Here is a 20,342-nt window from a genome sequence, read left to right on the forward strand (position 1 = left end):
AAACTTTCCTTGCCGGTCTGTCCTAGAAGTGGGGCACGCAGTGCAAGCAAGCTTGGAGCTTGTCGCAGGGCTGCTGTTCAGTACAATCTAACGACATCTAAAAAGACTACATCAAATGCAGTCACACTGACAGAATGGATAGTGATTTTTTTCTAGGATTTATAGGTAAGTTGATCAACAACCCACAAGACCAAAGTGAAATGTTTGCAAATGTCCAAATGCAGCATATTTAGGCGGCTTGACCTAGACACTTGCATAGAAAGCCGCACCCCCATCACTGTCTCTGACGCATGGTTCAGGTCACAGCGAAATGTAAACTCTTATTAATATGTCAGGGTCATTCACTTCAGAGTAGATTATTTTCAAGGACCTCTATGAATTCTGTGTTTGTTATCAGACTAGAGAAACGTTTAATAATTGTGCATAGAGACCTTTAAAAGAAGTTTGCCAAACTCAAATGACACCCTTATGTCCTTTTTACTCAAAGTGGTTTTTGTCTAACTACTCCAACATAAATGCCTCATCGATTGAGTGTTGCGATGGTTTTCCTGCAATAGATTCTCACATGTTCCCCTGACCAATGAGCTTCCCCCACGTGTTACTCCATTTGTTCATATAGTCAACAATAGGAAAAGTCAAGGTGGTTTTAAATGTTTCCTATTTCAAGAATCAGTCTGCTCATGGCAGCACTGTAGGTTTGGGAAATGACTTCATCTACATTTCATGCTTACATATGCCTTCAGACTGCAATAACTCTTACACTTATTTAGCTACACCTAAGCTAGCTAAAAGGTATTTCTCATCTATTTTAGATGCATCCTTTTTGTTATCTGTCAATCAATTCTTTACACTTCATTAAATATTAGTCTTGTTCAAAGCTGTTTTTTTGCTAACATCATTCAACACATATCTGCCAAAAAGGTCTGATACTTTGGTAAATGAGTGATTCTGCCTCGTCATTTCACGTTATCGAGCATAAATTCACAGGAAAATTGTTCCAGTGACAATAGAATATCTCAAATAAAAAACATTTGTAGAAACAAAATATTTATCTAGCCGTACATATCAGAGCTATTATTGTTCATTCAATACAAACATATTCTTTACTTCAAAGAAAAACTGAAGAATACTCCACATGTTTACTTCCCCTCCTTACCATTTGTTCTCTATTAGTCCGAGGAACATCTTCAGATCTCTGTCTCTCTCCTGCTCAACAGCCTAACATTTTCTGTATTTAGGGGCATCACTCTTCAGTGCTTTCAAGCTTTCTCCTGCCCACTGTTCTCTCAGTATACTCTCTTTGTTACATTTTGCAGTACTTTCCTGAATCTTCTCTGTGCTGTTACATTATTTACATAATTCCTGGATGCATTAAAGCAACACCTAAGAAGCATGGAAAATTAAAAGCCCAATATTTTGTTAGCAGTTTTGCAATTGTTTAGATTTGTATTTTTTTTAATCCTACTTTACCCCTACTGTACTACTCCTTCATGCCTTTAATTGCTCCGATTAGAATAGTCTAAAGCATAGCCTGTATTGTATGAAATAAACTTAATAGAAAACTTGTGCAACTTTCTATATCTTGCACAAGACTGCTATTACATGAAAATGTTTTTATAGGACAGAATGTAAGCTATGCCATATACAGTATTTTGCAATCATATAACTCCTTCATTAAAGCCATAAAGAAATAGTATAGTGGTCATAAAATGGGACAAAAAATTGTCTATTCGGTCAAAAAGGAACTGCAAAGTGTGTCAACATGTGTCCTAACTCTTGGAAAAACTCCAGTATAAATAATACTACAGAAGTAGCTAAACCAGCCTTTAATTGAGCTGAAAACAGGACTACATTTGAACAACAGAGTGAAATGAATGAGGCTTACATTATTTTCTTGAATAAAGGGGCAGCACATTATAAACTAGTGTGATACACATTTATCAAAGGATAGAGCTATATGAGATATGTCTGTTACATTTCTTATATTTCTCAAATGAGAATATAAGGCCAATAGCAAGACATTGAAGAATATGCCTTATAATAACTGACTCATTAGGGTCATTAGGAAATAATAAGGCAGTCTTTCATTATGCTGTTAAATGCAGACGTGTTCATTAATTCACTTTTCTGTAAGGAGACTTGTTTGAATAACATAAGCTGCACTCTTGAAATGAGAGAAGCTGAAAAGCCACAGCCATCATGACATATATGTGGCATTGCTGATTGCTGAACTTACTGTATTCAAATATAAAGAGTGTACTATAAGGCTAAATCTCTGTGTAACAGCTGAATTTTATGTATTGTGTACATCAGACAAAGAAAATAAAGGTTCATTCAAAATGAGGATGATTTCTATGGCCTTCCTCTCACCTACAAAGCTGTTCCAAACACTGAAGGTTACCAGCTAATGACTGAGGTCAGGGTAAAGACACAGCAGCATGTTCAAAGAGCCTTAAAAAAAGTTAAACTTTGCAAGCATTAGCATGAAATACTGGGAATTTCATGCTCCATCTTGCTTATGTATTTACAGATTTTACAAAAAGAATTGAAAACAAAGCTGAAAGAACATTTCAAAAAATATATATATGTGTGTGTGTGGAAACAATTCTAATACGTCTATATTCTATCCCTTCAAACACCTACGTCCATATGTTTTTGGATAATAGAGCAATTTTGTATTTTTCCTCTACAAAAAAAAAAAAAAAAAATGCAGTCATTGACAGCCAGAAGTCCAAAACCCATGAACTCAACATATTCTGCATTTGAGATGCAATGCAATTTAGCATTCTGTTTGTCCTTTACTCCAGCCACCTTCAGTTTTGTCTTCAGAAACTAAAAATCACATGTTGGTTTGAGATTAGTTCGCTGACTTGGCAATGGAAGAATATCCAATTTCTTTGCCTCAAGAAACTCTTGGGTTGCTCTTGCAGTATGCTTTGGGTCATCATTCATGTGCACTATGAACACTGTCCAATCAGTTTCACAGTATTTGTCTGAATCTGAGCAGAGAGTATAGTCCTATACACTTCAGAATTCGTCCTGCTACTTCTATTGGCAGTCACGTCATCAATAAACACTAATGGCCAGATTCCACTGGCAGCCATAAAATGCCAAAAAACTGAACCATGTTTGATCGATAACGTTGTGTGCTTTGGATTTCCTTCTCCACACTTTTATCTTGGTTTCTAAGTCTAATCTGATATTCAGGTTCTTGATTGTTTGGACCTTGATGTAAACTGAAGGTGATGTGATTAAAAAACATTGACTGTACACTTTAACACCCACCTCTTTGAAAGCGCTTTGACAGGGCTAAATATTGTGAGAATGTTTTTCATACAACAGTTCAGCTGTAGAACAAGTGAACCTGGACTCTAATCAATACTTCAGAGAATTATGTCATTGCCCAAAAAGCTATCGGCCCAACTCTAGCTGAACTGCAGTAGGAATATTTGCTGCTAGAGCTGTTTGGTAGTTAAATTCCACAGGCAGAAAACTAATTCTGAGTTGATTCTTCTGTCATAGCTTTAAAGTTGATACTGTTATGAATAGTCATGAATTGATTTCACATAAAAGAGGTGATTTAGGTACATGTCCCATACATTTAACATGCTACTTACATGCTACATGCTACTGCCCCCCTTTACTATTGTTTGTGTGTTTGCATATTTAATTAGATGGGGACATCTGGATTACATCTGAATTTGCAGGATTACATTTTTTGCTAATAATTTGTTTTCCTGTAGGTGACACTTCTTGATGTAGGGGCGGCTGGTGAAGCAAACACTAAACAAAACATCTGTTTGTACAATGTTTTGTGTTTTTCCAAGTAGGTTTCAACCCAGTTACATATGGTGCTTTGCATCTAAAAAGCTCATGTTCTAACAACACGTCCCCAATGGACATACATTATTTATAATGATGCATAAACCACAAAACACTATAAGTCTCCCGGAAAATGAAGAACAACTAGATGTTCCTCACACAGTGATCAATTTTGTCAGCCAACTACAACACTGCTGTTATCGCTTGAAGTGAGAGAACAGTACAGAGGAGTCATTAAACCTAGTTAAAGAAGTTTTACTCTACTTATGTGCTGACCATTATCAAACGTGTATGTAGAATAGACAGGTTAAGGAAAAGCAGAGCATGGTAGGCAGAGCTCGTTTAGGATTTTTCATTAAAACTAAGAATTTAACTGGTTTACCACAAGTATTTTGTGGCCAACTGCCAATCTGTTCTGACTTGTGAATTAAAATGCTTCAACAACTCAAACCAAGCAGAAAATAAACAAACACTGAGGAAACATCCCTGTACTCACATGTCAGCCAAATGATTTGATGGCTTGTGCCAGGTTAGCTAATGTAATGTATTGCAACAAAAGACCTGGGACCTTTCTAGAGCAGTCTGATTTCTGCACGTGAGACAACAACATTTAGACTCAAGAGGTGAGTCTAAAAACAAAATACAGCTTCACTTACTGGAAAGTAGAGCCCATCCTCTTGCCATTTTCGGGAACTCCAGGATCCGGACAAACATCACCAGCGAGACCACTTTGACCCACTGAAAGAAAGGAAAGAAAAATGGATGTAGTGTCTAGTTTCAGGATATTATTTTACATCCTATCACGGAAATTTAGCAGTTTTAGAGGGATGCATGCATCCTTTTATGCCAACAGGAAACTTATTAAATTTGCCTTCATACCTCCTTTTGCAGTGAGATGAAAGTGGATTCTGAGTATTTTTCAATATGTGATTATAGTCCAGCCACGATGTACAAACAAGATAACTCCAACTGTGAGAACTAACACCAAGCGGTTGTTGAGAATTTTAAAAAAAGAGGCATGTGCTCACCTCTTCAAGTTGGAATTTAAAGTCCATCCTTACTTGAAAACCTTTTCCTTTTGTGTTTTTATGTTCTGTGTTAAAATAAATAATGCTGTAAAGCCTATGAAATGCAAATCTCAGCTATTCCTGGTCTTGAGGAAGGAATGAGAAAGACAGTTGCAAACAACAGTTTTCTTTCTTTCACGGAAAGACTTCTAATTTTAATTGATGGAATAAACAAAATTCTGGAAATGGAAGAGCCTTTATCACTGTTAAGTTTTACACCTTTTATTTATTAAAAAAGAGATCACATAGACTTGCTTTAACTCAGCCAAAGCAGCCAAAAAACTATTTTACCAGACACTGAGGACTTTTCACATTTAACTTTTCAATTTGCATCAGCTCTATGCATTTCCTTAGATGTAATAGCAAAAACTTGCCATAAGGAGTACTGCAATGTGATCCAGAGGCAGGATTTTAACCTATGATGTAAGGCAGGTTTGCCTTCATATAAATTATTTTGTGTGCAGTTTAATAGACCTTTCACGGCTGACATTTTGACTTGTCATAGCAGAAAGGCACAGTAAAATATATTTTGTTAACAATAGCTCATTTCTATCAAGTGTCCTAGTAAACCATGACTGGGAGCCAGCATGCACAATACCAGGACTGAGACATAAAAGAAAAAACAGGCAGGGAACATAAAACTAACCGATGGCAAAATATCACAGAGTGCTTATTAAAGTCTTAATGCTTAACTGTTAAGAACTTCCCAGTGCTGTGTAATTTCTCCACTCTCCTTTTCATTATCGGGACCACCTTTATTCCCTCGTGCAAGAATGATCTAAAACTCAGTGTTATGTGTGTAGGCAGATGACTTTCATCAAGGACTCGACCTTTTGGACCATTTATGTTTTCTGATGTTTTGTTTTCTGTTTGGTTTGTGAGAATTTCTTTTTTCAACCACAGTTACAGAATTAATAGTTAGTGAGCTGTTTGGTTAGTTTTTGGTCCATATTGACATAATAGCATCACACAGTTGCTGCACATCCATGATGCCAACCATCCGTTCCACCACATCCCAAAGGTGCTCTATTGAAATTTGGAGACTGTGGAGGTCATTTGAGTACAGTGAACTCATTGAGAAGATTTGAGCCCTGTGACACGGTGCCTGTTACCCTGCTGGAAGCAGCCATTTGATGATGGGCACACCAAAGGGATGGACATCGTCAGCTACAATGAACTTGATACTGATCAGGTAGGCTCAGTTTGTACAAAGGGATCCAAAGTGTCCCAAGAAAACTTCCCCCACACAATTATATCACCACTAGCCTAAACAGTTAAGGGAATACAGGGTGGATCCATGCTTTTCACCAAATTCTGCCCGTACCATCAGAGAAAATTATCACATGCCTAAATGCATAAGCTGCAATCTGATTGGCTTTCTCAACTATCTACAGTAACAAAAACAAAACAAAAAAACAAGATGCATGACAAATTTTGTCCAGCTTGTATTTGCGATATTGAATTGGTTTCAGAGTTTGCTCAGAGTGGGAACATCTGCTGCATGGCTAAATCATAATGTAAATGTAAATGAGACCAGACAACATGAAAGAAACCAGTTTAGACCAGCTCTGTCTTAATGGAACTCTGGGGATGAATAATGACGGTGAGCAAAACACAAATAAAAAAAGAGATAGGAAATAAGTAAAAGTGCGGGGAAATGAGAGCTCTAAACTGTGTAGTGCGAAGAAAAGCATGTGAGAATAATCTTGCAGGCTTATAAAATATTACCCAGAGAAAGTGAAATATCTGAGCTCTGAACACTTCACCCTGTCTTTCTGCCCATCTTTTCCGGTATCTGTCTACTTGCTTCTATTTCTCTTCCTGTTTTCTGTTTGTATCTGCTACCCCCTCACTCCTCCTTTCCACTTTTGCATTCTCAGCGTGCTCCCTCGGCTTTTTCCCCCCTCTCACATTAGCCGCAGTTTACAAAGGGATGCCAAAGTTTTGTGCATCCTAGCATAAAAGATGGATGAATGATTTGCTGCATTTGTGTGATTGTGTTTTGTGCGCGATGAGAGGTTGTGAGTGTATAGACTGTTTGTGTGAGATATGATGCAAACAGAACAAGCTGTCTTATTGCTCTGCCGTGGTTTTGATGTTCCGTCCAAAAAAATCACCACACAGACACACTCTAAAACGCACTTTCTCTTTCATGATCGCTCACTGCTTTCTCTCTCACTCGTGTTCAAATGGTTTTCATTGGCAAAAAATGAAAAGGTTCATACGGCGTAAACAAATCCAGCTCATGCAAACAACATGAGATTGTTGTAGGAAAAAAAAGGACAAATATCACTGCTGGGCCGATATCAAAAATCCTCATGCTGACTTAATCCAATTTGCACTTAAAAGATCATTCAGCATTTAAACATAACCTTATGATGCACAGTGTAATTTATTTACATATCATCAAAGTCTCCTCAGCAAACCTTTCATGTATAAAAGTCAACTTTTTAGGAATTTTCAATAAATAAATTCAATTCAATTAAAAACAACAACAACGAAAAAGGATTTGTTTGCTCATTGGTGCCTGTATACGTTTAGCATTCCTTTACCTCAGTAACTGACCCACTACTTTCTGCCATTTGAGCCAAAATAAGACACAAGTTACTATTAGTTAATTTTTAGCAGCTGTGGTTACAAGTTACAAGCAAACACTCCAAACCAATTGACTGATACGCTAACAAAGATAACAATGTTCAGGTTTGATTGACACTGTCAGGGTTTTTTTTTTTTTTTTTAAATTTAACTGAATATAAACGATTGATCTTGTAGTTTGATAGGTGTTACTGATGTTTTGTACAATTCACTCACTTATTTGAAGAAAGGATATTCCAGCACAACACCAGCACAGCTTGATTTATTAAACTGACTTCAATGCAATTGTTGCTTAAACTTAAAATGAGTGATCATTGATAGTAAAATCAGTATAGCCATGAGTATTTTTACACAAAATATATAGTGAGATCAGTATTTCAACACTTCGTCTATTGATTAATTCAACTTTGGGCTGTGTTTGTTTTTTGCTTTTTTATAACACTGAACCAATATGACTACAAACTTCACTGTCACATCGCCAATGATAAAAAAGCCTGTAACAGCAGGTGCTGCAAAAGGGCCCACCTCCCAGCCCAAAGATTACTGAGGAACAAAAGTGGCTGAACAAACATGAGTCTTCCAGGAGTTACAGAACATTTGCTCTGTTATTATTGTAGTTGCTGTTTATTTATTTAATTTTAGAGTCAGCACGAAACCATTAGCTTTAGTCATTGTGTATGCAACAAGCATAAAGAGATTATGCAGCTACTGCCATCACCACTATACATCACAGCAGCCAGACTGGAGGTGACACCATTTTTTAAAGACAAGAGTGAATCATGAGCCATTAGTTCTGGACATAATAAACTCTAGAACAGACTCATGCAAATGAAATTTTATGGAAAGCCCCCAAAACAATCCATTAAATTTAAATCAATAAAACTGGAGTCTTAAATTTAGGGTTATGTGTTGTATTTTTTAACTGTAGAAAACAATAATGTGTACAAACCGGTGGTCTTTAAGTTTGAATGTTACTGACAACACTTTTAAAAACTTTAAAGTTTAAAGTTTAAAGTCTTAAAAATAAGCATGAAAGGGACGCAGGGAAGTTGAATACTTTTTTACAGACTTACAGAGCAATCCAAAGAAACAAATAAACACATTTGAAGTGAGAATGCAAAGCAACGAAGCATAAATGTTTAGTTATTAACAAGTAAAAGACAAGAATACAAAAGAAACGAGGCCATAAAGAGAAAAGGAGGAGCAGTGAGAGTGTTAGAGCGTATGCTGGTGTGTGTGTGTGATCAGCTGATCTGTTTCAGCTAAGAGCTTTTGAGGTGCACTTCAGATGCCTGCAGGATGACGGGAGAAATGTGTGAAGTGTCTATTGTTGATATACTCTCTTGCGCTGCCCTCTTCTTGTTGCCTCTTATCCAATCTGCCCTCTCTTTCTCCTCCACCTTCTCATGTTCACAGGTCAATCAACCCAAGAGCTAAAGTCTACAGCCCTCCGGCCCCACGCTATTATGTTGAGTTCATCAAATTTTCGCATGTAAGACATATAGCATGAGAGTGAACAAACCCATAATTACATAATATTTTTGAAAGCGTGCCTGTGACGTTTCCTCCAAACTATTTAGCTGTGGTGTTACGCTATCTGACAAATTTACATTTTAAGTGGTTGTGTTTCTTTCTTTCGAGTAGTCTGTGGCCCAGCACCATATTGCCCGACAAGCCTAAAGACAACACTGATTATAAATTACGCTTCCACAATGATCATTCATTACAGTTGTAGGTCATTGTCTTGGGAGTAACGCTCCTTAATCACAATCTTTCAGCCTCTCTATAATTATGACACATCCTCAGCAGTAATCTAATGTTACTGCTGAGAGAGCGCGACTCCGCCATGGGTTGGTCTCAGCAAAATTATTTCGGGTTGCTTTACACACCACTCTGAGTTTGTAGCTGTGTATTTTAATGATCTCATCCTTTAGATTGTGTAAGATTTTTATCAATAGCATGTATGAAAATTATTCATAAACCGACCGTCTGTGAACCTATTTAAATCTATACTTGTGTGTGTATTAGAATGTGCTTTAATATAAGCTTGAGGCTGTTACAGACAGTCTTTTAGATTATGATTCATAAGTACTCCACTCTCTAGACAGGTAAAACTCATTACCATCAGTCTGGTTCTTTGTAATGATTACATATTGCATAAAGACTGCAGATTCTTCACCACAGAGCTATAATATTACCACTGGGAGTCATTTAGTCTACAGAAGTGTTGTTCAAAGACTAGTTGAGGACCAAACGTGGACCTTGGATTTCCTTTTTTTTTTAATATTTTAATGGCCCTGGTTGCCAACCTGATGGTCTACACTGGAATAACCTTGCTCAGCCAATGTGAACCCACATCTACTCAGCTTTGGTCCCCATGACAAGCATGTGAGCACGTTTTTCAATGAACATGGGCCCAAGGTGAGGTAAATTTCTAATTTATTTCCAGAGCTGCAGAGGCTAAAGGGCTCCCTGGACTACACAGTTAACAGTAATTATCATCACTATGCTTTGGCTCCACATAATGATTACGGATAACGAAGCTAATGTGTTTAAGTGCAATAACAATTTTACAAGTGGGATAGTTACTTTTGAATCTTTCAGCATATATAAACCACTGGTGATTACAGTTATTTTACAGCATACAGGAAATTTCTCTCCTGCAAAACCAATTTAAAAGGTCAACTTATTTTTTTCTCCAGCAGAGTTTTACTGAGTCTATTTCATGGGGTAATACATACAAAACATAACACTATATGTCACCATGCATTATAAAAGATTTACATTTGGAAAGAAATTTACCTCATAACAAGATATTATGTTTGCCAGCTTACCAACCATTACTTTCTGACTTCAGATATTCTTTATATGGAAACAACTTTGGTTATGGTCATGTGTGAGTATGGACTGTGTGTGTAATTTAGTAAATCTAAGTAAAGGTATGTTCTTTACCCAGCGTCATATCATTGAAGACTATAATAAACTGACGTGCCCCAGGAACTCCTTATATAATCATGCACACACTCAAATACACAGAGTGCAGACCAGTTTAAATACTAATTGCAACAACACATGGAGAAGCACAAAAGCACATGAGAATTTCCCTTCACACGTGCACATACGTTCACACAAAAAACGCCACACTAATGTTAATTGCAGCAGTGCATGCTTGGCTGAGCGTGTAAATCGGCAGAATTATTGATGAGGATTCTATTATGAAGTTAAATGCTAAGGGATGGATGAGGTATGAGGCTGGGCTTCTGTGATAATTAAAAGCCCGTGTCACAGGATCGGAATGCTGTTTACGGGGCATCTCCAAGCTGCCAAGACATATGTTCTGCCATCAGAGACTGTAAAGATTATTGGTCTTATTTACGGCCAAATTTATTGTTTTGCTTCCTTTGGTCAATATAGTGTTACTTTATTTGGTTTCCCATTAGCTGCCACTGAGGTGAAAACTATTTCTCCTTAGGTCCACATAAAAGCAGAAGACTTCCACAGATTATCCCCTTGCTTTCCTAAATAACAAGTGATCTATTCTAATCGCCGCATGTCTAATAGTTAGCAGAGACAGTTCTTTTGGTTTTGAGATATCACAAAGCTGAATCGGAGTATATACTTAATGGTTAAACACAGCCTCTAGAGAGAAATCTTTTAAACTCTACAACAATTACACATTACTTGCCAGCATTTGAACAAATCATTGGCGTATTAGTAATAAATCATCTTGAAAGTTCCACTGACAAAGCTTTGGGCTTATTTGTTTTTATCAGAGAACTTGCTGCTTTTATATTTCAAAGAAAAAAACACACCAGTTGTGTTTCATCTCAAAATTAGACATTTTCTTCTGGCAGGATGCTGCAAACTGGTGCACTGAACAACAAAAATTAAGGTCATTTAAAACTGCACAAATCTACAGTCACTGCTTTGGACTTTTAAGAACAGTATTACTTTGCAGTTCCACCATACGTTCTCAAATATTCTTTCAAGCTATGCCTGGTTGTCTTTTAAACTCTTTTAAATGAAACCAGGATTTTATTATTCATGTTTAAAACAGAAAAACTCTGAGGTTGGATAAATACAGTACCTCATGGGCAACAGCAAAACAGTGTTTTGGTTTTTTTTAACTTAAATAAACCATTTTATACCAGTAAGTCGTTCTGGGCTCTGAGCTTAATTGTTGTTGTTTTTTTTTTATGTTTTTCTTGGCTTATCTAGCTGCTAGCCTTGCCTTATGGATATATTTATATTCAAGTAGAAAGTCTGGCTTTTATTGTAGCTTTCACCAAAATAAATCCCACTCAGATGATATACAGTGTACTATATGCAAATAATGTGCAGACTGTTTGCACTGCAATATGGGAAAATAGTCAAGTGGCGAGCTTAGCAAAAGAAAAAGGGGGCAGCCATAAAAAACAGATACAAAAAAAAAATAATACTGCAGAAATTAAAGAGGCACTTCAGAATTTTTCGTCTTTGCCCTGCTGCTCTCCGTAAGACGCTTCACTTTCTTTACTGACTTAGAATCTAACAGACAGGCTGTTTCTAGTCTGTGCAATAATGATTTCAGTGTTTCTTTCTGGATTCTTGGCTGCACCTCCAGGGGCAATGAATAAGACACAGTGGGAATACTTCCAGTTTTGGCCGAGTAACACCAACACTTTATTGTGCCCACTTTTGGAAATTTATATAGTTTAAAAAAGTTAAATGGGTAAAGAGTGGCACTGGAAGCAAGATTGGCAGTCAGCAGAAAGTAAATCACTGTGCTACACTGACGTTTGCTCTTCCTGACACCTTACTAAAAACGTATAAATAATCAGAAAGCACACACAAAATACTGGTGCTATACTGGTGTGGGAATCTAACACAAGGATATGGCTGCTAAGCAACAAAACATATTTGGTTATAATATTTCACATCAAGTAAAGACTCATGAAAAGTACAAATGATGAAAAAACAGTTTTTGTAGCAGCAGTTTTTTCCTTACTTTTACAATACCACTGACTTAATTGTTCTCTGTTGTGTAACTTTCTCTTTCCTTGTTTTGTATATATTTCTCCTGTTTGTTATTTCCTGCTGTTTACACTTTATATATGTCATTCTGGCACAGTTTGGTCGCAGCTTTGTTGTACATGTACAATGACAATAAAGAGCTATTCTATTCTATTCTATTCTATTCCATTTGCTGGCACTCTGGAGGGTCTGTTCTCTAGTTTAGGAACTAGCAGACTAAATCTGTCAGACTTAGACAATGCTACTTTTGCATTAATGTATCACTAATAAATATCTAATGGATGGGAACTAATGGAAACTATAATACTATATAGTCAAATTAAATCAATCCACTGTTTTTTATTTAGATATATTTAAAACTTCTGTTTTTATTTATTTGTTTATTTTTGCATTTAATATTCTGATACTAGTACTCAAAAAAGTACTAAGAAAAGATTAAGTAACCTGCTACAAGAAACAGAAAGAAAAGGAGAGCATGATACCAATTCCTGTCTCCTAGGAGGTCGACCTCATTGAAAAATAGATGAAATCACTTCTCCTGCCACATCAAAGATGGATGCATCCCCTGTGTCCTTGCATATATACAACATTTCTCTGTGTGTGTGTTTAAATATGTTTGACCAAATGTGTAATGCAATGCCATCTAAACAACGTGGTCACAGCATCTGCATCAGCACACAAAACCACGGCAGATTGTAGGGTACTTACAGACAGCGTTTTTGTGACTGGAGTCTTTGCTGGGCATCATTTTCACCCCTCTAGACTTCAGCTCGATTGCTTTCTTCACTGTGGGAAGGGAATTAGCAGTTATTCATTTAATTATACATCACATTTTTTAAAGATTTAATTGTTTGTCTTTTTTGCAAAGCACTAATTATTTTAGGGGGTTGCCATTTGGTGCACCTATGCGTGCAATCCAAGAAATGCTTCTCACCCCCTTGCACTTACAAATCCACAACAAATTTATAATTAGAACAAGAAACAGCAAAAGAAACTGAAGGACACAGAAAAGTGAGGACAAAGGGGAAAAGGGGGGCAGCAAAAGAGATGAGCAGCATTAAAATTTATTCAATCTATTTTATCCTAAGTGGCAGCAATGTCGAGAATAACAGGAAAATCTGTGCTACAACTAAACTGCATTCCACTGAGAAACAGAGATGGCATAAAAAGCACATCTCTCTCTCTCCCGATCCCTCTCGCTCACGCAGACACACACAGGCACAGGAAATAGTAGACGCACCAATGGCTTGAGAAAAGAAAAATAGCTGAGAAAGACAGAGACAGCGACAAAACAGATGAAGACAAGTCAGGAAGCAAGATATGCAGGAAGACAGACCAGTCTTGGATCACTGTGTTTTGTGTTGGGAGCAGCCAATTAAATCTGATCCATCATATGGAAACTGAAATTCACCTTAATATACTCATTAAGCGACATAACTGATCAGTCAGGCAGGAAAATCCCATCTAGTCCAATGAGTTGATTTAAAGCCCTTTTTATAATAATAATAATAATATAATAATAATAATAATAATAATAATAATAATAATAATAATAATAATAACAACAACTAATGTAACTAATGTGTGGAATCGTTTGTAAATGTGTTCGAAACAGCATAATTTTCAAACACACAGTGATGCATACACACACTACATACAAGTAATTATAAGTATAACACAGTGGTAAAAACTACAGAGACATAAAAGGTATGTCTGAAAGAGTAATACCTTGATACTGAGCACTGAATCCTTTTCTTCTGTGATTGCTGTCGGAGGTGAAATGTATCCGAACCCAGTTCTTATTTGAAATCACTGGCGAAGGCAGAGTTGTACCAGTCAGCCTGGAAGTAAGCAAACAAGAACTTTATTAAGAACAAAACATAAACTGAACATGATTGATGCAGACAGATACCAAACCTAAGACGTAAGGATATTCTAATATTCATAGCGCTGTGCTCCTTTCTGTGTCGTACGACGCTGTGGACAGTACAGCACAACATCACAAGGCAGATCCTTTGAAACACAGAGTCCATCTACAGTGAATTTTGCTTTATTTTGTCGATGTGAAATATATTTCTACTTTTCTCTAGTGGCAAGTATAGCAACATGCTGAATATTAGATAGAGGTTTAGACCCTCCTTCAGAGATAAATTATGTTTATCACAACAGTCTGTTATAGCAAGAGCAAGAAAACAATGCACAATGTAGTTGTTGGAAGAAAGCGCTGTTCTCTAATTACAAATTACCAGCATGATCAGCTACTGTGAAAAATGTAGCAAATGCCTATTCACAAACAACTGTAAATATGTAAGATATGCAAGGCAGAGCACAGAGGTGCAGAAAAAACTACTGGATCTATGTTTCATGTGAAAATGTGAAAATGTGCCAGTGTAGAGAGAAGTTTCTAGTGAGTTCAAGGTATAATTTTTGAGTCCCTTTGATTTGTCCTCCATGGTACAAAGGCTGGCTATGATTTAAAGAGGTTTTTGCAAAAAGGCAATTTGTTCCACTGGTTTGGAAATGCAGATGTGGGAAGTGAATGATATTATCCATTCCCATTATGATCAACCCTCACCAAAAGCATAATGTGTGCACTTATACTGGTCACAGTCCTACTTCATTGTCTAAGTGGTTTCCATTGGGGGAAGTCCTTGCTGAAAAAAATACATTTACAAAAAAAAAAAAAAGTTGTAAAATTTGTTATAAAAATTCATCAGCAAAAAAATAAGAAAAAGCAACTTTGTTAACTGAAAAACAAGACTCGTCTATTTTGTAAAGTTGACTAAATTAGGATATAATGCTTAGCGACTTTGAAAAAAAGTGTATATTCCTGATTTCATAAGAGTTGGGCTAGAAACTATCTGAGTTTCACACACAATCACAATAAACACCAAACCCTACAGGGGAAAGTTAAGTAAAAGAGGGGGCTGTTGATAGTAAAGCAGAAGAAAAAAGAAACAACTTCACACATTTTTTAACCATCCCTACTAAGAGGATAAGTCAGTACCCTATGGTAAGTCTTACATCAGATTTAGCTTCTGTTACTTTTCTTTACCAACGGCAACCAACACAGTGTTAAAAGGAATAAAACAAAAAGTACGGAAAAAATGATGCACAGAGAGAAGCGAGGAAATGATGTAGGAGATGCTGCCTGGAAGCTCATGTTCTACCAACCTCTCTAGAGCAACAAGCGGCACACTAACTGCCCTTTAATAATGCCGCAGTTACACTGAGTAGACTAGAGAGAGCAAGTTACAAATACTGATGAAGAAAATGAGGGAATAAAATATAAAAAATTAAAAAGAAAAATGTAATTAGAGAGCTTCTTAGAGAACCTCATTGATTTGATTCTTTGATTAGATTTGATACTGTTAATAAAGCTGGGTTATCAACTAAAAAATCTGAGGAAAAAAAAAGAAAAAAATCTGTAAGAGGATAAAAAAAACAAAACCCTGCCAATGTATCTACCCCGAGGCAATATAACACTATAGTATACACAGTGAAAAGCTCCAGTACTGTAGTGTGATGTGTCATCTTTCAGAGAGTCAACTAGCAATCTTTATCAGTGAGAGCATTTAAATATAAATGTCTTGTTGTGTGGCACATTAACACAAAAAATATAGTGCATGATATGAAAACTAGACTAAAAAGGATGGGGCTCCCTACAAACATCAACAAAGGATATATAGGCTTGTTATTGCAGTATTTATTTTTTGTTTCAAAGCTTCAGCCTTTACAATGATTTCAAGAGAATGTGCAATTTTATCTCAGCCTAGCCTGGCAGAAGATGTTCTCAGACAACCTGTGTGATGTAAAAAAAAAGAAAAGAAAAGGAAAGGTCTATATGATGAAACAGCTTATAGTTACATAAGGATACAGTGCTAGACTGTGCTGTTTTCTCTTTGACTAAAGTCAGATTCAATCAAAAACTTACCACGGAGGAACTTTTTTTTTTTATACAAAGTTCACTAAAGAGAAAGTAAGCAATGCTACATTATGACTGTACTTATATATATATTACTAATACATTACATATGAGTACATTATATCACTCTGTATAATATCAATCTCTCTCTATATATATGTGTTTTCCTAACTATCTTAAACAGAGGAAAGAAACAAGAAGCAACATTTTACATTTTATCCAGTTTTTATAGCTAAGTGCTAGAGTGCTATATTAAGTTATGTTATTTTGTTACTAATGCACCGCTGCATAAGAAGCAATGGTGGAAAGTAACAAAGCACAACTAAAATACTCAACACTCAAATAAATATATACTTAAAGTAAAGTAATACATACTCAAGTAAAGTACAGATACCTGCATTTTCAGGTGATTGCACTTTACCGTGAGTTACTGTTCCCGCCCTGTAAACTCGAAGCATTCTGGCCATTCTCCTCTGACCTCTGGCATCAACAAGCATTTTCACCGGGAGAATTGCCACTCGCTGGATATTTTCTCCTTTTCAGACTATTATCTGTTACCCCTAGAAACGGTTGTGTGGGGAAAATCCCAGCAGATCAGCAGTTTCTGAAATGCTCATGCCAGCCCGACTGGAACCAAGAACCATACAATGTTTGAAGTCATTCAAATGACCTTTCTTTCTGATTCTCATGATTGGGTTAGATACACGATATGGACATAAGCACCAGACCAGCTACACACTACAGGAGTTGCTTGGCCTGTGAAAACCATTGCTTCCAGTGCACAGTTTTTCTTTTGCAGATGTTAATACCAGAGGAAGTGTGGAACTCTGGAAAGCAGTTACTGAATCAGCTGCACTGAGATGACTTTCCTGTCCCATGCCCATATGTGGTCTGCCACAAGTGAGCTCTTTAGAAGGACCAATGATTTCAGGGCTAGGTGCTTTATATTATACACCTATGGCAATGGACCTGAGAAGACCTGAATTCAAAGAGAGGTGTGGCCCAGTGCGTTAGTACATTAATAACCAGCTGAAGTGTATTTATGTGTGTGTTGACATTTTAGAAAAGTAAGTATTCTGAATAAGCCTTGAAGACCTAAAAGTTGTAATTAAAAGCTTCTCATGCACTCCAGATATTATAGGGCTTAAACAATTACAAACTTGTTTATATACAGAGTTTAATTTAATACAGTGTAGTAAATTCTTATATGTCTCGAAAATAAAGAAAGGTGGGGGAAATGTTAAGAAGAGAAAGAAAAAAAATTGCATGATATGCTGCCTCTCTTCCATTATTCATGCGTACTGGCGTCCTGCCTGACACTGGAGTGAGAGTGAGACAAGGGGTCAGAGAGGAGACAGAACAAGGGATGTGGGAGATGAGAGTGAACTAAAAAGAAAGGTAGAAAAGGAGGAGAAGCAAATGAAAAGAGAGGTTCCCTTAATCTTTCAAAAACAAGCATGCTTGACAAAAAAGGAAACAGGAGAAGAAGAGAGGAGAGACGTGAAGGATAGGTGGAACAGGAGGTTTTTCACAGAAGAATAAACGCAAGTGAAAGAGAGCTTAAAAGAAAGACACGAGCAAAGAAGAAATAATCGGAAGGAAAAACACTGAAGAGGAGGTGAGAGCGAGAAAGTCACTTAAATGAACAGGAAGAGAAGGATTAGACTAGTCGCTTTGAGAGGTCAAAGTGATAAAGGGAGAGAGAAAGAGTCAAGCCTAAATGAGGTTGGGCAATACTAATACGAGATTGCAAAGAATGGAGATAAATGAGAAAGAAAGTGACCCTGGAAGTGGAAAATGAGAGGAGGGATGGGAAGAGCAAAAATAAATAATAAAATAGAATCACATAAAGAATTAAGCTGTGAGGATAAAACAAAGATGAACATGTGAGGGAAGAGAGAGAGAGGAATGTTTACAAAACTCAAGAAATATGAAAGATGAAAACACTGCAGAGGGGAAAAGAGAAAAGGAGATGTTTGACAGACCGGGGGGGGAGAAGGGAACAGAAGACGTGAGGCCAAGTCATGCAGCAGAGAGGAGATGGACAAGTAAACCAAGACCAGCAGAGAGCTATTTGTGGGAATATTCTAGCACTCTTCTATTGTTAGGGCAACTAGCTTTTTTGTGATACGAAGATAAACACAGACGCACAACTTTATACTACTGGGGCACCAATGTTTTGGCACCTACTCTTCTGACTGGCTGCTTGAATCGCTGCAAATACATATTTTTAACCTTACTGCATTGTTGCACTTACTGCAAATCCCTGTGGATGTGTGCATCTGTAAAATGGCAAAAAGCCACAGTAAAAAGAAATTATTGGATACAGGTCACGAGTGTAAAGCACATTATCCACAACAGATAGCTGTTTATTCCCACTCCTTAGTGCAAAACCTGGCTACAATGCTACTTTTAATGTCACACTCACCCTTTTTACACTGATACACACAGAGACATACACCGGCAGTCCCACAGACAGTAACATAATTTAAAATGTAAATGTAATAACAGGACAAGTGATGTGTCACAAAGTGGAGAAAAAGAGAGTAAGAGGAGGACTGGCAGTTGCACGAAGGGGAACGAGGGAGAAGCAGCGGGAACGGATCAGAAAGCAGGAGATCTAAACGGAGGAGAAATGAGATGTAACAGAGGGACATGAGAGCAGAACAAATAGGAAGAAAGACAACATTTGGAGAAAAAATATCTAGCCTCTTTCTTTGGCAGTCATTGAATGTGTCATGAAAAGGCTCTGAGGATGGACAAGGTTCATCTAAAGATGCTGCAGGCTGGTTGTGATGCTCTTTGAACTTCCAGATAAGTGTAGAGGCCAGAGGGTCAGTTCAAATGATCAAGGACTTGCACACCAAAGCATTACTATGATAGACCACCGAGGTCAAGCTGCTACAAAAGAATCTAATGTTGAATATCACATGTATGAAGAGCAACTTGGGGACTGTCTCAGTTGCAGAAAAACGAATGAGCATTTTACCGACTTGATGTTTGCACTCACAGCTCTGTTTTTTGCTTTTTTCCTCATCCAGTACATCCATTAAGTAAGTAATTAGTATACTAAAAGAAAATTATTAAACACTACTTTTTCAAAATCCTCATGCAAATTCTTGAGTTGTCAACACTGATGAAAATCTGTGTCATTACTGTAGTGACCAAGATAGAACTAAATTTAATAAACTGTTCTTGAAAACATGACACTTGAACTTATTGTAAGCACTTATAAATAAGGACTCATTAAGTTACAGAAAAAGATACATCGCCAACATTGTTTCTCTTAGCATTGAAAGACAGAGGCAGAGGATGAGAGCTGGGCAAAAGGAGCACAGGGGAAGAGGGAAATGAAAGAATAGCCAGGCAGAGAGCTAAGAGTGCAGAGAATGGAAAGAAAAAAAATAAAGGCAAGCATGAAAAATAAAGGAGGATGAAAAGAGTGAAATGTGTAGGTAATGGAATGAGAAGAGGGGTTAAGAGCTGCAGAAGACCTGCAGTAAACTTTCATTAAAATGATCAACAAAGCTCATTTCATATAATCAGAGAGAGAAAAAATACATTCAGATCTGAAGATAACAGTAGTTACACTGTCACAGATAACAGTCTATATTTCATAAAAAACATTATTTAAGTAACCAGTGGCTGGTAAAAGAAGAGTAACAATACGAAACCAAGTATGGAAAACAACAGAGATGTATATGATTTTTAAATACATCGTGAATATTTAAGTATCACCAGGTGCATGGACACCTCATGCCTGGACTACATCCAAAGGCCTCTGTAACTCCAAATCCAGTTTTCCAGTATTCATAAACAATACTATAAAGATTCTCTCCAATAGGACTGCAGACGACGGCAAGGCTGGAATATGTGCACAGGGACTTCACAACACTTCTTTGCATCTATTTTTACTTCTA

The 20,342-nt window shown here is 36.9% G+C and overlaps 1 protein-coding gene across 1 annotated transcript in view; it reads right to left on the reverse strand.

The window, feature by feature from the left end:
- Nucleotides 1–20,342, reverse strand: part of csmd1b (CUB and Sushi multiple domains 1b) — a 437,934-nt gene that overhangs the window by 173,916 nt on the left and 243,676 nt on the right. The window contains 3 exon segments of the mRNA XM_085164942.1: nt 4,479–4,560; nt 13,206–13,283; nt 14,226–14,338. Coding sequence (XP_085021068.1) covers nt 4,479–4,560; nt 13,206–13,283; nt 14,226–14,338 — 273 coding nt within the window.

This window comes from Neolamprologus multifasciatus, chromosome 1, assembly GCF_963576455.1.
Source record: "Neolamprologus multifasciatus chromosome 1, fNeoMul1.2, whole genome shotgun sequence".
NCBI lineage: Eukaryota > Metazoa > Chordata > Actinopteri > Cichliformes > Cichlidae > Neolamprologus > Neolamprologus multifasciatus.